The sequence below is a fragment of the Anser cygnoides genome, chromosome 2, assembly GCF_040182565.1.
Source record: "Anser cygnoides isolate HZ-2024a breed goose chromosome 2, Taihu_goose_T2T_genome, whole genome shotgun sequence".
Taxonomy (NCBI): domain Eukaryota; kingdom Metazoa; phylum Chordata; class Aves; order Anseriformes; family Anatidae; genus Anser; species Anser cygnoides.
Window position 1 is genome coordinate 119,398,353 of NC_089874.1, and position 15,865 is coordinate 119,414,217.

Below are 15,865 nucleotides of genomic sequence, written 5' to 3' on the forward strand. Positions count from 1 at the left end.
CGCGCGAGACGGGGAGCACGTGACTCAGCCGGCGCGGGACCCCTTCGGTCTGCGGGGGTACCGGGGAGCAGGGAGCGGCCGCCGCCATTTTGTGCCGGGGGTCCTACTCCGGCTCGCCCTGTCGCGACAGCCATGTCGTCGCCCGCCTCCACGCCCAGCCGCCGGCGCGGCAAGCGCGGCCGGAGCAGCAACCCCTCGACCCGTGAGTGCTCGGAGGGGACGGGGAGCGGGGACGGGGGGCTCCCGGTGCCGGTTTAACGGCCGTTGTGTCGCAGCGCAAGACGCCCGCTCGCCGCCGTCCCAGAAGCGCCGCCCGGACGACTCGGCCTCCCCCGGGGACCTGCAGCCGCTGCCCACCTCGCCGCCCGCCGACGCCCGCAGCCCCGGCGCCGCCGACGCGCTCTTCTCCAGCCCTCCGCAGTTCCGCCACTCGGGTACTCGCGGCCCCTCGGCGCGGCTCGGTCGCGATTTGAGACCTCGATGGCCCTAACCTCGCCCCTCTCTTCGTAGCCATTCCTCTCGACTTCGACATCAGCTCCCCGCTGACGTACGGCACGCCCAGCTCCAGGGTGGAAGGCACCCCGCGCAGCGGCGTCCGCGGGACCCCGGTGAGGCAGAGGCCGGACCTGGGCTCTGCCCGTAAAGCCAGGCAGGTCGACCTGCACTCGGATGGGGTAGGTTGGACACCTCGAACCTCCTGTCCAGCTGCTTCTTTTTAGGCCAGCTGCTCGTATTTCCACGTGCTTAACTTCTCTCCCTGCAGCCAGCTGAGGATTTGGTAGCCAGTGAGCAATCTCTTGGACAAAAGCTCGTTATCTGGGGGACAGATGTGAACGTAACCTCATGCAAAGAAAAATTCCAGGTAGGTGAACAGCTCCTTTTTTTCCTTTTTCAATTGAAAAGCTCGTTTGTTTTGCACACACTAAGTTTGATACAAAGTAGAGGTGCATACTATTAAATTCTATACATCTTTCCCTGTCATTTTGGATATCCAGAGGTTTCTTCAGCGTTTCATTGATCCACTGGCTAAAGAGGATGAAGACATTGGCTTGGATCTTAATGAACCACGCTACATGCAGCGCCTTGAAGAGGTACTTGTAACATAGCAAAATGTAGCTTTTTTTTTTTTTTTTGGCATTACCTGGTAGCGAGCTGAAGATTTCTTTTCAAATATTTTGCAGATTAATATGGTCGGGGAACCATTTCTGAATGTAAATTGTGACCATCTAAGAGCATTTGATGAAAATCTTTACAGACAACTGATCTGCTATCCTCAGGTGAAGTAGTATGCTTGATTTCTGGCTTTTAAGAGGCCTCTTCATATTTCTAGCTTTAAATATTTTTGTTTAAATGCAATGCGCAATTCTTATGTTCAGTATAATGTCTGCATCTGTATTCAATTTCTTCATTTTAATGCCTTATTTCATAGTAGTTAAAATTTTGGTTTTAGATCTTATTGTGGGTCTATTGTAAATGTAAAATTAGGTGGTAAACTGCAATATCCTGAGTATTGTACCTTTTTCTTTTGCTTTTGCAATGCTCAAATAACTAAACCTGATCTAAACAGTGAGTTTCCTGTTATGTAGGAAATGCTTAACTGGTACAACTTTTTTCTTGTCATTCCTGGCTGATCAGCGACACTTAAAGTGCTTTATGCAAAAATAATTCATCCTGTGAGGCTGGTGTTTTGTTTGTGTGTGATGTGGGGTGTTGTTGTTGTTTTCTTTTCTTTGTTTTTTTGTTTTCTTTTTGTTTTAAACATCTAAGCTTAAATGTTTCTAACAATTTTATACAGGAAGTTATCCCAACGTTTGATATGGCTGCAAATGAGATCTTTTTTGATCGTTACCCTGATTCCATATTAGAACATCAAATTCAAGTACGGCCATATAATGCATTGAAGACTAGGAATATGAGAAGTCTAAATCCTGAAGGTAAACTTTTGATTGCCATGTTAAAAAAAACAATGTGAAGGATTTATATAAGCCTATTGAATATTAACACAGAATTTGTATGACAACTGTATAAAACTGGACATCTGGTACATTCAGACCCATGTCTTTTAGTTTGTATAAGTCTGTTTTGAAAGTAAGTGCTATAGAGCCCAAATGCTGAATAACATATCCATAAAGGAATTTTTTCTGACATCAGCTACCCATGTTCTTAGTTCTGCAAGTGCAGAAGACTTTTTTGTATGAACGCTCATGTGAATTAGTATACTTGTACTGCACAGTTAAAACTATTTCTGTTTTGGCTTGGATATAATACTGGTACCTAGCCAAATGTCTACTTTCCACCTAAAAACTAATATAATGTGGAATTTGGAAGTTTATTTTAAAGAGTGTGATGCAATGACGTAAATATTTGTATTTTGTAGATATTGATCAACTTATCACCATCAGTGGTATGGTCATCAGAAGTTCCCAGTTAATTCCTGAGATGCAAGAAGCGTTCTTTAAGTGCCAGGTTTGCGCTTTCACCACAAGAGTAGAAATTGATCGCGGCAGGATTGCTGAACCATCAGTATGCAAGCAGTGTAACACAACGCACAGCATGGCCCTGATTCACAACAGATCCCTGTTCTCTGACAAACAGATGGTACGTTGCACTTTGAGTGTGGCTAAAATTCAGCGTGTTTCTTCAGACTGAAGGTTTGAAAAAGAGCAAAACGTTTTTCTCCCTTTTCACATGTGGAATGTATTAGTGAAAGTATAGTCCATACTTTGGAGAAGACATGCACTGAAAGGATGAAATGAAGTATGTATGTTTGTGTGTATATCTAAATGTTTCCAAATGGAAGTCCCTTTACATATGGTATGCCCATTTCCATCTCAACTGGATGAGCATCGTCCATAAACAGCACTTTAGCCATACCCGTAATAATGAACAGAATTTTAATTTTCACCATATCTTTTTATTACCAATCAGTTTTGCTGTTTGTAGATGTTTTGCTCGTGAGCAACATTCCTGATTCAAAATGACACAGAAGACTCTGATAATACAAGATCCTGTTGAATGCCTTGTGGACAGTGTTTTCCTTTTTTGAAACTAAACTTCAGTGTGTTCTATTTTTGCTAGATCAAACTGCAGGAGTCTCCTGAAGATATGCCAGCTGGGCAGACGCCTCATACGGTGGCACTGTTCGCTCACAATGACCTTGTTGATAAAGTTCAACCAGGCGATAGAGTTAACGTCACAGGTAAAATCTGGCTTGAGTATTTGCATCCTCCTTCACTCAATCTTAACATTGTAATCTGAGCATGCCTGACAGTTGAATACTTCATAGGATGAATAATGCGCATCCAAAAAATTCCATGAAATGGAAATATAGCCTAACTTGCATAGTACTACTTCCATATGCTTGTTTGTAGCTTTATGTCTGCTGCATATAAAATGGCTATGCAGCAGCCTTCCTTCTTTACAGATGTTTGTGTATGTCCCCTGCAGCCATAACTTGCCACCTTCAGTTGGGTTTTCAGGTATTTGTGAGGCTTCACTCAAAATTAAATTAGTTAAGGGAACCGTGAGTGGGATGCAATTCCAAACACTTCGGATGAGTCATTTCATCCAGATAGCATAGGTGTACAGGCAGATACACCTGCAGGAGTGATCTGTGGAGAATGAGAATGTGCTGAATGGGACCTGATGGGATGCACCCACAAGTGCTGAAGGAGCTGGCCAGTGTCTTTGTAAGACCGTCCAATTATTTTTGAAAGATCATGGTGACTGGGGAAGATTCATTAGGACTGAAAGCAGGCCAGTGTCACTGCTGTGGCAAGGGTGAGGACCTGGGGAACTACAAGGCCAACCAACCTCATCTTGACCCCTAGGAAGGTGATAGAAGAGGTTTAGAGATGCCTTTCTGGATTACGTATGAAGGACAAGGAGGTGACTTGAAGTAGTCAGCATGAATTTACAGTGGATACTAACCTTCTGCAATGAGGTGACTGGAGCAGTGGATGTAGTTTGTGCTTGACTTTAGCAAGGCTTTCGTCATTATCTCCCGTAACAGCATCACAGGCAAACTGATGAAGTATGGGTTAGGTAAGTGGGCAGTGAGCTGGATTAAAATCTGGCTGAGCTGCCAGCCTCATAGGGTTGTGATGAGCATCACAAGTCCAGCTGGATGTCTGTCACCACACTGCAAGTGTAGCCCAGGATCAAAATGAGGGCCAAGTACTGTTAGAAATCCTCAGTAATGACTTGGATGGTGGTGTGATGGAGCACAGCCTCAGTAAATCTGCAAAAAAAATGGAAGGAAGCAGCGTTTGATGGATCAGATGATTGTTTTGCCATTCAGCCAACAGCTTCCTGAGATACGTTTAAGAGTATTTCCTGCAGGTCAAGGGAAGTGATCCTTCCCCTCTGCTCAGCACTGGTGGGGCCACACCTGGAGCACCGTCTCCCTGATGCAAGGCAGAAATGGTCATGCTGGTGTGAACCCAGTGAAAGGCCGTGATTTTTGAGAACTGGAGCCTCTGTCAAATGAGGAAAGGCTGAGTGAGATAGCTGGGACTGTTCGGCCTGGAGAAGGCTCGGGGTATCTTACTATGTGTTTATGGTTACCTGGTGGGAGGGAGTCATAGAGCCAGAGCCAGGCTCTTCCCAGTGGTGCCCAGTGACAATGCATACGGAAATGGGCACTTTTTTTTGTTCCCTCCAAGAAATTCTAATAGAACGTAAGGAGAGAGGTGTGTGTTTGTGGTTTTTTTTTTTTTTTAATGTGTGTATCTTCAAGCAATCTCTAGAGGTCCCTTCTGACCTTGATGATTCTGTGCTGCTGAGAATGTTGGTGAGGAGGCAGCATCTTAAATAGTGTCTGCTGTCAGGAGAATGGTAACATAGAAAGTCTTGTGATATTTCAACTATGTTTTTTTTTTTTTAATAAAAAAAAACAACAACACACTGCTTTAAAACAACTGCCATGTTACCAGCAGTTATAGATGCACTATAAGCCTATTATGAAATTTGGCACTTACCGAAAAGGGGAAATTACTGACTTCAAACTTGTTTAGCAGCAGGCCTTTCAAAAGCATCAAGACTTAAATTTTCTTTTTTCAAAAATGCTTAAGTATTTTCCTTGTTCAGAATGCTTCTGAAATGAATGCTAAAACATATCTGCAAAACAGCGTATAGATGACTTACGTATCTTCTGTCAGCTTCCAGGTGACTTAGTGGTACTGGGAAATAAACTGATTCAAGTATTTAGTCTGTTTTGAAGAGCTTTACTTTGCAAAGGAAAAATGTAGAATTTTCAGTTTGGTGGTTTTTATGTTTCTTTATATCTTGTATCTATATCTACGGTATCTTTAATGCTGTCATTAACTGTATTCAGGTATCTACAGGGCAGTCCCAATTCGAGTTAATCCGAGGGTCAGCGTTGTAAAATCTGTCTATAAAACCCACATTGATGTCATACACTATCGCAAGACTGATGCAAAACGCCTGCATGGTGTTGATGAGGAAACAGAGCAAAAAATGTTTACAGAGGAACGTGTGGGAATTCTAAAAGAGCTTTCTAAAAAAGCAGACATATATGAAAGACTTTCTTCAGCATTGGCCCCAAGTATCTATGAGCATGAAGATATCAAAAAGGTAAACAAAATTCTGTATTTGTCTAGTAAATTGTTATTTATGTGCAAGTACACTTGTAATTATTTGCTATAGAAATGAGGCTTCAGAATGAAAAAACAAACAAAACCCCTGGATCTTGAGCAGTCTTACCGCTTGAGCAGTCCTAAAAACCTCTGGTCTTGTCAGGATGGAGTTGCTTCGTAAGGGTATCACTGTTTTCATGGTGTTCAGGACTTAATTTGAGGGAAGATGTTTAAAAGGTAGAAGGGCATCAGAACTGGGAAAATAAACTACAGCCAATATTGGGGGTCAAAGCAACGTTAGACACTGGAACAATCCTCTTTAAAAAAAACTTGTATATTTTTCTTCACAGACTTGTGTATTGTCATAATTCACAGGTTGCTGAAATGGCTAGAAGTTGAATTCAAAGCCATGCAATGATGAAATTTAAACGGAAATGGAAACACTGTCTCTCTTTTATTTATTTCCTCACCAAACTGATATGGCACATCGGGTGTGAGCAGGTGGAGTTGAGGAAAGCTAGGGACTCCTTAACAAGGGACGTTCTTCACGTTTAGACCGAAATGTGTTCACAACATCATCCCAAACTTCTGTCATTAACACTTGAAAGTGCCTGAAATCCACATGCATTGGAGTGCCAATATTCTATATGGGGGACCTTGAGGAAAATATAATGGGTCAAATCATGCTTCTTTTAGCTACTGAATAGGTTTTACTAACCTCTGGAAGTTGTTCTAAGTAAGAACAGAACTAATATGAATAGCTCACTCCATGCTTGTGCTACGAGGTTTCTTCTGTGCTGTAAGAAGTTGTGTAGAAACTTTTCATGAAGTAGTGTACAGTTTTCCTCCTTTTTTTCCTTCCTTTTTCCAGCTGCCACATACTTGTCAATAAAAAGAAGTGATAGTCAATGACTTCTTAGTGTATATATATGCTGCTGAAGAAAATATTTTAAAAACAAAAAGACAAACAAAAAACGCCTAGGAAATACCAGATTTTCAAGCTGATAAATCTGGGGGGAGGGAACACTCCTCTCTGATAATTCTAGATAAGTCATAAAACTGGAAGTATATGTTTCACTACTTTCAAAATACTGGAATTAAGTTGCTTTTATTTCTTTACTAAAACGTCAATCACTGGCTTTCTTCAGAAGTATACAGGAGGAATTACTGGTACATAACAAAGAAATAAAAACCCTAAACACCTTGTTATGAGCACGTAAAGAACTTTTATTTTGGTCATTTTGTGAACACAGTAGTTTTTCTTAAAAGAAAGGAATGCTTGGTTTGTTTTGGAAAAAAAAAACTGTACAAACAGTAACTTTTTCATGCTAAGAAAGAGGTAATAATACTGTGGTCGTAGATTAAACATAGCCTCATGGTAAACAGTAGTCTGTTCTGGCTTTTCTGTTGTCATCAGAACTAGTTACCAAATTTTGATTACATAAATTTTGGAATAAATAAGAATCCAACTTGAAACTTCAGTTAGAAGCTGTGATATGCTTGTAATTAATTGGAATTGAGGCTGTCTGTAAAGAACAAACCCTTTTTAGACTTCTAAAAAGTTTCCAGTGTCATTTTTCATGTCCAAGTTAATTCTATCAGTTTCAGTTTATTAGATGGTTCAGTTCAGTGGTTAGATTGGCTGTGCTAACTATACACGATTTTATGTTTTGACTAAAGAGTTTTTTTATTTTTTACTAGGGCATTCTGCTTCAGCTTTTTGGGGGGTCAAGAAAGGATTTCACTCACACAGGAAGAGGCAACTTCCGTGCTGAGATCAACATTCTTCTCTGTGGTGATCCTGGTACTAGTAAATCACAGCTGCTCCAGTATGTGTATAACCTGGTGCCTCGAGGCCAGTATACATCCGGGAAAGGCTCAAGTGCAGTCGGTCTTACTGCGTATGTGATGAAGGATCCAGAAACTCGACAACTGGTTCTTCAAACAGGCGCTCTAGTACTTAGTGACAATGGCATTTGCTGCATTGATGAGTTTGATAAAATGAATGAAAGCACAAGATCAGTTCTGCATGAAGTAATGGAACAGCAGACTTTATCCATTGCAAAGGTAAGTGTCTGATCAATTCCAGGTTCTTTGCTCTAAGCATGGTGTCTGCTAAGCAGCTAAAACCCTAAAGTTACCAGAACAAGGGTTCGTACTTTTCTGATGTCAGTGGATCAATCCTAAATTATGTAACATATCTCATTTACATAAGAACATGGCTTTCATAGTATAAACTGTATTATTTCCAGATGCTTTTCTTCTTACTTTACTCTAAAAGGCTTTTGCAACAGAATTTTTGATTACAGAACCCATGCAATTCTACTGGTGATACCTTGAAGTTTCTGGTTTCACAACTGCTTTTCATTTTGACAGGCTGGAATTATTTGTCAACTGAATGCTCGTACATCTATCCTAGCAGCAGCTAACCCTATAGAATCACAATGGAATCCAAAAAAGACTACTATTGAAAACATCCAGCTTCCTCATACGCTGTTATCAAGGTACTGAACTCCTCCTTGCATGTCTCATTTTTGAAATGTTATACTTCCTTCTGTGAAACTGATTCAGTATGGTAGAATCAGAATTATAGCTTCTGCGTGAGTGGAACACTGCCTTCTAGTATACACATTTTGATCTTGAACAGGTCATCTGATGAGATCTGTAGGATTTCTTCATTTACTTCTGGTTGTTGTTGTTTTTCCCCTTGTCTCATGATCGCCTATGCCTAAAGAGCTATCCTGAAACTTATAGTGGTTGATGGCTTGAACAAAAACCCAGGATGTTTTTCTTAGACCCACAGAAGTTTGAAATGAAACACTGATATTAGAGAACTTGCACTGGATGTGGTAGACTCTAAAGCTCTGTGCCTGCTTATTTTTGTTCTGTGAAATTCAGTCAGGAGGGAGCAGTGCTAGCCTTTTTTGGATTACTGCTTTAGCAGTAATTTTGTTCTTTGTTTGCTTAAAACAAGCAAACAAAAAGAAACAAACCATCGGCCTTGAACATGGGAACTGAATTTCACAGAGCATCTCATCTTCAAAGTTTCAAGTACATATGTTGAAAGCAAATCCAAACCGTGATATTCTGAATTTCAGAGTTGTAGAAAAAGTTTCTTCCAGTCTAATAGAACATACAGTAACTCCCGACTCTACTTGTGAAGTGAAAAACCATAAACCAGACTACTTTAAATTGCAAGAAAGTATATACGTTAAGTATTGGATTCTTATCTCTTCCAGATTTGACTTGATTTTTTTAATGTTGGATCCACGTGACGAAGCCTATGACAGGCGTCTTGCTCGCCATTTGGTTTCGCTGTACTATCAAAGTGAAGAGAAGATGGAGGAGGAATACATGGACATGGCAGTACTGAGGGATTACATTGCCTATGCTCGTTGTTACATAAATCCCAGGTTAAGCGAAGAAGCAAGCCAGGCCCTTATTGAGGTAAAGTAATTGCTGTTAAGAATGTTCCAAGGCTTCACTGACTTCTCAGAAATGGCAAAATCCCCTAGTATGTGTGCTTCTTGTTTATATACAACTTTTCTATAAGACCTATCAAAAAATCACAAGGATTTAAAAGGAAGGAGGGATTAGTATAGAAGTCATTCTGTGCTCTAATCCTTAGCTTATTTTCAGATGTGTTGGCTTGGTTCTATGACATAAAAGCATAAAATTCTACTGAAGTGAACTAACTTGTCAGCATAGATGCATACAATATTATGTAGGACTCCTCCAAAGGTTTTTCAAGTGATTCAAAACTGTTCGTTATCATGGCTCAGTTGCTTTATCAGGAAAAGATGTATCTATGCAGTTATTCTGCATCGTGCAGGAACTGTGCAGGTTCACAAGAAAAACACTGTTTAGAACGGCTCTCTGTGGTTGCTGAGAGTCTGAAATAACAGGTGGGGGGTGAAAGGGACTCTGAAAATAAGGGCAATAGCAGGATTTACTGAACTAGTTAATGCCTGTCTCCTTTTCAGGCATATGTGGACATGAGGAAGATTGGTAGTGGCAGGGGAATGGTTTCTGCATATCCTCGACAACTTGAGTCTCTGATCCGACTGGCAGAAGCACATGCTAAAGTACGCTTTTCTGAGAAAGTTGAAACAATCGACGTAGAAGAAGCAAAACGCCTCCATCGGGAAGCTCTGAAGCAGTCTGCTACTGATCCAAGGACTGGCATTGTGGACATATCCATTCTCACTACCGGTCTGTGGTTTTGTAGTGATAAAGCTGGGATGTTATCGGGCTTTTGTCATTTGAAAATGTAATTTAACCTGTCCTCCTTGGTTTATTTTTAAAAGCTGTTTACTTTCTTGTTTTAAGGAATGAGTGCAACAGCTCGTAAGCGGAAAGAGGAGTTGGCTCAAGCCTTGAGGAAGCTTATCCAGTCAAAGGGTAAAACACCAGCTTTGAAATACCAACAGCTTTTTGAGGATCTCCGAGCACAGTCTGACATTGTAAGTTTTCTGCTTTGTTTTTTGCATTTTCATTAATTTAAAATTATGGTGTTTTTGCAAATCAACCTCGATTTGTCTTCAAATCACATTATGGAGGAAAAGTGAGACCATAACCTTTTAAATTAATATAACTGGAAAACCAGTTCCACTGCATGAGGTCCGATTTCCGAATCTTTGCCACTTCAGAAGCTCAGAAAGAAAACAGCTTTGGGGTTCCACTCCAGACAGCCAGATTTCAAATTAAAGAATAAAATAAAATTTGCAGGTGTAAGGCAGGAATACCTAATAAGAAAAGTGGCAGGAATTAAGCTATTTTTGTTGTCCTTTTTCCCCTCCATCTTTACTTGATTTATCCCTTCTCTTTAAGGCTGTCACTAAGGAAATGTTTGAGGAAGCACTTCGTGCCTTGGCTGATGATGACTTCCTGACTGTGACTGGAAAAACTGTTAGATTGCTGTAAGTTGGTCTTTCCTTGCAAGCCACTTGTAACGGCTTTTATTTCACCTTATTTACTATATTGCTAGCCTGCAAGATCTTCAAGATTTGGGACTATCATTTGCTATAAGAAGTGCCACTCAATCTCTTGCGCTGATAGTAATAACCATTATGAAGGTCTTAAACTCCCTAGCTGAATGACGCTATTTACATTTGAGCAAATGTAATTGCCATGGTTTTTTATTTTTTTTTTTTAGAACACGCTAACAATACTACTTGTATTTCAAAATGAATTGTAAAAATTCAACTTAAATGACTCCGATAAATGAAACTTGACTTTGCCGTCATCTGAAATAAAGTTATTTGATTTTAAAGTGTTTTTAGCATTCACTTCAAATGAAAATAAATGCAGACTGTGATGAGCACAACTTTGTAATTGCTTGGAAGAGTTCTGAGAACATGAAAGGAGGTGGTTGTCAGTATGCTTTGTTACCCCCAAGGTAAAAAAGGCAGGTAACTTTTACTTGAAGCTAAGTGTTTTTACTGTAATCTTAAATATAACTGGATAAATTAAGATACCCCTCTTTGTTGCAATACCATGTAGTAAGTCTTGAAAGAAACAAGCTCCCAGTGGTGCATGACTACTGGAGAGTCTTCCCCAGTTATATCCAGGTTTACTAATAAATGCCCTCAGCGATTGCTTGGCACTAACTGCTACAATTTAAACAGTTGAGCTAGCAGAAGAGTTCCTTAGTTCACTTCAGTGCAGACAGCACTTGGCTTACCTCAACTGCTCACTAAGCTATTTCAATCTTTAGACTGAAATAAGGGAACGTACAGTGCAGGAGTACTCTGTGCCACTGCTTCCAACAGCCCTGAAGTGAATATACCTCACTTGTAAAAGGGGGCAACTTACAACCTGTGTTTTCTTGCCTACTCGTTTATTATATAAGCAAGATAGTGTTTGCTTAACTGTAACTGAACTTTCCGTGATTCATTTCAAATGCAAGGGAGGAGCTTTACTTCTGTCCAAGAGTTTAAAAATACATTAGAAACATGGGTAATAAAATTCCAAACTACCGTAAAGGCTGGAATCAGATTCTCTAATGGCACTTGTTTTATGGGATCTTTTCTTCTCTGCCATTTTATTAGCTATGTGTTTTGTTTATAAAGTAACCATCTTGTGACCTCTTCTTTCCTTTCCCTGTTGTAACAAACCTTTATTTCAATTACCTTTTATGAGAGACTGGTACAATTGTAAGCAATTATCTTTCACTTACCTTTTGAAAGCTATCACTTGCATACTTTTTCCACGGACGTTACTTGGCCTGTGAAATAATTCCTCAGTTTACAAGCCTTTCTCACCTGCTATTCCACTCTCATAGTTTTACCAAGGCTACCCTTTCTATTTGGTACCTCCATTTGTCACATGAAACAGCACTATGCAATTTTCTTAATTATGCTTCTTAAGACAAAGTCTTAAAAATTAATAAATGCACAAAGCCCAAGGATTCAAACCTAGTGATATATGTGGCTACAGCACCAACATTCCTTAAGTTAAAATTGTTTGTCAGGATGGAAACTAGTACTGTTGAACATAGATTGATCTGTTTACCCTCTGTTTCTAAACGTAAACGAAATTGTATATCTGTAAAATCAAGGGTTCCAGGAAATTGAAGAAAGTTTTGTTTGTAAATTAGATTTTAGCTCCTTTCCAATTTAAGATGACTACTTACATTTGTATTAAAAAGAAACATCAAAAACATTATTCCGTTTAGTGTTCACAGTGTCACTTACAGAATAACCCCACTAGGTGGCTCTTATATCTTTTACACAGTAATCGATGACTTGTTTTCCAACAGTTTTTTTTGTTGGCTTGTTGTTTTTTTGATTATCAAGGAGCACAAGTGCCACTTGTGGTTAGGTGGATATAGAATGGTAATGCTTGTAAGTAGTCTTGCTTAGTGAAAAACAGATTAGATCTTAATCCATAAAAGACCTTAAACACCCATACACTAATGTGAAACGTACAGAGAGCAAAAGGAAGATCTAAGTGACTTACTTAGATTTGAGAATATTTTCTTTACTCTGTGTGATAGTTTCAAACTCTCCGCATGTCCTAATTTCCTGCTTTATTTACCCTGTGCTGTTAGTTTTAACTAAACTCATTTAAACCCAAGTTGGATGAAGTTTCAGTGAAGTCTGATCAGGGAGAAGAGTTCCAGCCAGAAACTTAACATTCATAACGTCAGAAACAACCGAGAAGAAAGGCATTGAAGTCTTCTGTACGTTCTACAAAAGACATGATAAAAAGTTACATTCCTACTAGCAGAAATTTTTGTAATAAATGATGACCTCTAAAAGTGACTTAAGCAGTCTGCTACCTTGTCTAACGTTATAAAGAAAAGCTGCTGGTTAAGTGAAATGCAACGGTAAACTTCTATTTTTCTAGCACACAATGCAATCACCAGTTATCCTAGGGGGGTGAAAACTAACATATGATAAACTGAAAAATGTCATTTGCTACCACTGTTACTGGCTTCAAAGGTACGCTTCATTTCTCTGCAATGAGATTTGATTTGAAAGTGACTTGAATCCTAATCATGACCAATTTTGTTAAGCACTTCAGTAGGAGCAGATGGTGTGAAGTCCTAGGCGAGGGTGATCTGTCAGGATTATCCTCTGCCCATCACACCTCAGATGATATATTCTTTAAGACCATGTTCTAAGTCAGCTTCATCAAAGCTTCATTCTTTATTTTGGTAGTCACTCTGGAATTCCAGTTTTATCTTCCTAGAAGGAACTACAGCTTCCAGGATTGTTTCTGGAAAAGAAGAAATTGTACTGAAGGTTGCATGTCGAACAGCTGGTTAGGAAAACGATTCTGTCCCACTTGTAGAGTATGTTTCTGTAGTCGTTATCTTAGGGCTGCTGTGTGACTTACCATCTGGATACAGCACTATGGACTGAAGAAAGTAAGCATTTTGCAGTTGTTTGTTACTGACTCTGCAAGACCACACAGTCTTGAAAAAATGCGTGCATAGTTCACTTAAAAAGCATGAGATTCATCATCCATTAGGTAAACTGACAGTCAATATGGAAGCTGTCATCCAATCAGTTTTTATGGCTGCTTTATAACAACATTTACATTCAGCCTAACACCAGCTTGAATTATTTAATGCTCAAAACCAAAAAGCTATTTAATTGAAGTTGTAAGGTTTCAGGAGTACAGCTTGTCTATAGACTAACTAAAGCCAGGCTCCTGTTGTGACTGGCATCTGTGGACTCCAAATTGATAAGGAAAACAGTGTTGTATTTGCTACTGTGAAACGTATTTTTAAAATAGTCATAAAATCTGAGCAGGGGACCTATTTAAATAATTACTTAATGTTTTGTTGAACCCTAAAGCGCTCCCTCCGTGTCCTGTATTTTGGTCACAGAGAAAACATACACTTGGTTTGATCCACGACTCTTGTTCACATCCCACTTCTCAACCAGATGGGGTAAGAGCGGGTTTGGATAGCTTTTGCCTAAATTTGAGCACCGTTTCTAACGAAGAGCAGAGTTTCCAATTACTGTATTAAGAGGAAATCTTAGAAGGGAACCACTGCAATATAACCATCGCCTGTTAGGAGATCTTTGCTACATCTTCAGGTTAAATTATTTCCTTTATAAACCTGATTATAAAACCCATATTTTTGTTGTGGTTCTGTGGTCCAATTCTTTCATAAGTGTTATCATACAAATCTTTTTCCTAGTATAAAGCAGGCTTTTACTAGCACAACTTCTTGTTAACAGATCAGAGTTGCGACATGTTTAGTTAACACTCCTTTGTGAGTCCTTGCTAGGGTGTAACAGCCAGTGTTTGAACAAAGCAAAGGCCAGACCGAAGGTGAGAAGTGGCCGGGGAGAACACACCGTCACGTATATACAGTAGATACAGTCACATCCCAGACTGCTGTCAGAATAATGGCATTTAGTAGGACAATTCTGGGGATCTTGTCTACTATGACTGGTACATGCTTTTAGGAACACCCAAGAGTTCAAGCAGAATGGTAAGTTTTCGGCCTAAGGAGACACATCAAGAAATAGAATAACAACAGTGTTTTCCTAGTTGCATGTTATTTCCTTCCTCAGCCATGAACAGACAGAAGATGTGAAGAAATCAGCAGGACTTTCTGCACACCATACGGTGCTTACTTAACACTCTGACACAGCAGATTTAGCTCACTGATATCTAAAAAGCTGTGCAGGTGCTTCTGGAAGGCTCAGGGGCAAGTGCAACACAAAGAAAACCTCTGGCTAAGGATCAGAAGGAACTAATAAGGTGTTAGAAGTCAGTCAATCAAAGAGATGGTCGAGGTTATCACTGAAGCTCTAATACAAGTGTGGCAGGCGCTAGCCTCTTCTAAAAGCAACTCTGAAAGAAAAAAAAAAAAGGAAGGAAAGCTAAGAATTTTAGGGTGATTATAACCTGCACAAAGGCCATAGCTACAAGACAGCAGCTGCAGCGTGTTTTGTAGGACACAGGCCTGTGGTAAGGTTGGTGACAATTTTTACAATTACACTTGAATTGACTCCCTGATCCAGCTCACGCTGCAGCTTCACAAAAGCCTTAAGGGAAAAGAAGATGCTGTGTTTCTGGGTTGGCACTAGAATAGGCAGCTGGGGAAGAACAAACATTCTTAAACTACTAACCCTGCCAAGATCCACTGCCTGATGAAACCATATCCTTGCTGGACAGGCGGAGAAGAGACACGTTGATTCAGGTCTCTAACTTTCATTCATCCAGTGTTTTTCATCAAGCCTGTAAGAACTTAATATTGCAGAATTCTGTCTGTCTGCTAAATTTGACTTGAACTGTCCGGGTAGAGTTGAGAGTTACGATAGAAAACTGATATAGACAGTTATATAAGCTTGATTTTGTTAGCAACGCACGCCAAAGGAGGAAAGAAGGAATTCAGTTTTGCTCTGATTAAAACAAAATTAGCATTTAACTGAAATAATTACATATTTTGTTTTAGTAGCTTCTAATTCTGTTTGACAAAACACTGGAGAATGCGGGCATCGATCCCGCTACCTCTCGCATGCTAAGCGAGCGCTCTACCATTTGAGCTAATTCCCCCACTTTTTATCATTAATAGGGAACATAAAACCTCGAGCATCAGAGTATATGGAACTGCAAATTTTAAATACATCTAGTTGTTTTTTTTCCTCTGTTGCACTGGTCTCTCCATAGCTGAAAACACAATCAACTGCAATTTTGCAACAAGTTTATAAAAATCAAATCTTTAATATTCCATTTAAGCATTTCCAAACAAAGTGCTAAAAAAACAAGACAACACAGAAAAAACATGTTTTCCAGGTGTA

The 15,865-nt window shown here is 39.8% G+C and overlaps 2 protein-coding genes and 1 non-coding gene across 6 annotated transcripts in view; 1 reads left to right on the forward strand and 2 right to left on the reverse strand.

Moving 5' to 3' along the window:
- Nucleotides 1-10,869, forward strand: MCM4 (minichromosome maintenance complex component 4). Its single transcript, XM_048072417.2, has 16 exons — nt 1-202; nt 276-434; nt 511-674; nt 764-862; nt 996-1,091; nt 1,182-1,277; nt 1,796-1,934; nt 2,378-2,598; nt 3,079-3,199; nt 5,336-5,595; nt 7,299-7,664; nt 7,974-8,101; nt 8,837-9,044; nt 9,581-9,809; nt 9,927-10,060; nt 10,428-10,869. The coding sequence occupies exons 1-16, from the start codon at nt 133-135 to the stop codon at nt 10,518-10,520; spliced, it is 2,583 nt and encodes an 860-aa protein (XP_047928374.1). The 5' UTR covers nt 1-132; the 3' UTR covers nt 10,521-10,869.
- The window catches only part of LOC106038415 (uncharacterized), a 21,759-nt gene continuing 14,911 nt past the window's right edge, over nt 9,018-15,865 (reverse strand). The window contains exon 6 of one of the 4 annotated variants that reach the window (XR_010829673.1): nt 9,018-9,152. The gene's annotated coding sequence lies outside the window, so the exon portion shown is untranslated. Of the gene's footprint in view, nt 9,153-11,157; nt 11,824-12,456; nt 13,320-14,171; nt 14,916-15,865 lie in introns of those variants that run through there. The other 3 variants (XR_010829674.1, XR_010829670.1, XR_010829671.1) reach the window with 3 other exon arrangements.
- On the reverse strand, nt 15,548-15,620 carry TRNAA-AGC (transfer RNA alanine (anticodon AGC)). Its single transcript has one exon. It is a non-coding gene; the product is annotated as a tRNA-Ala (tRNA).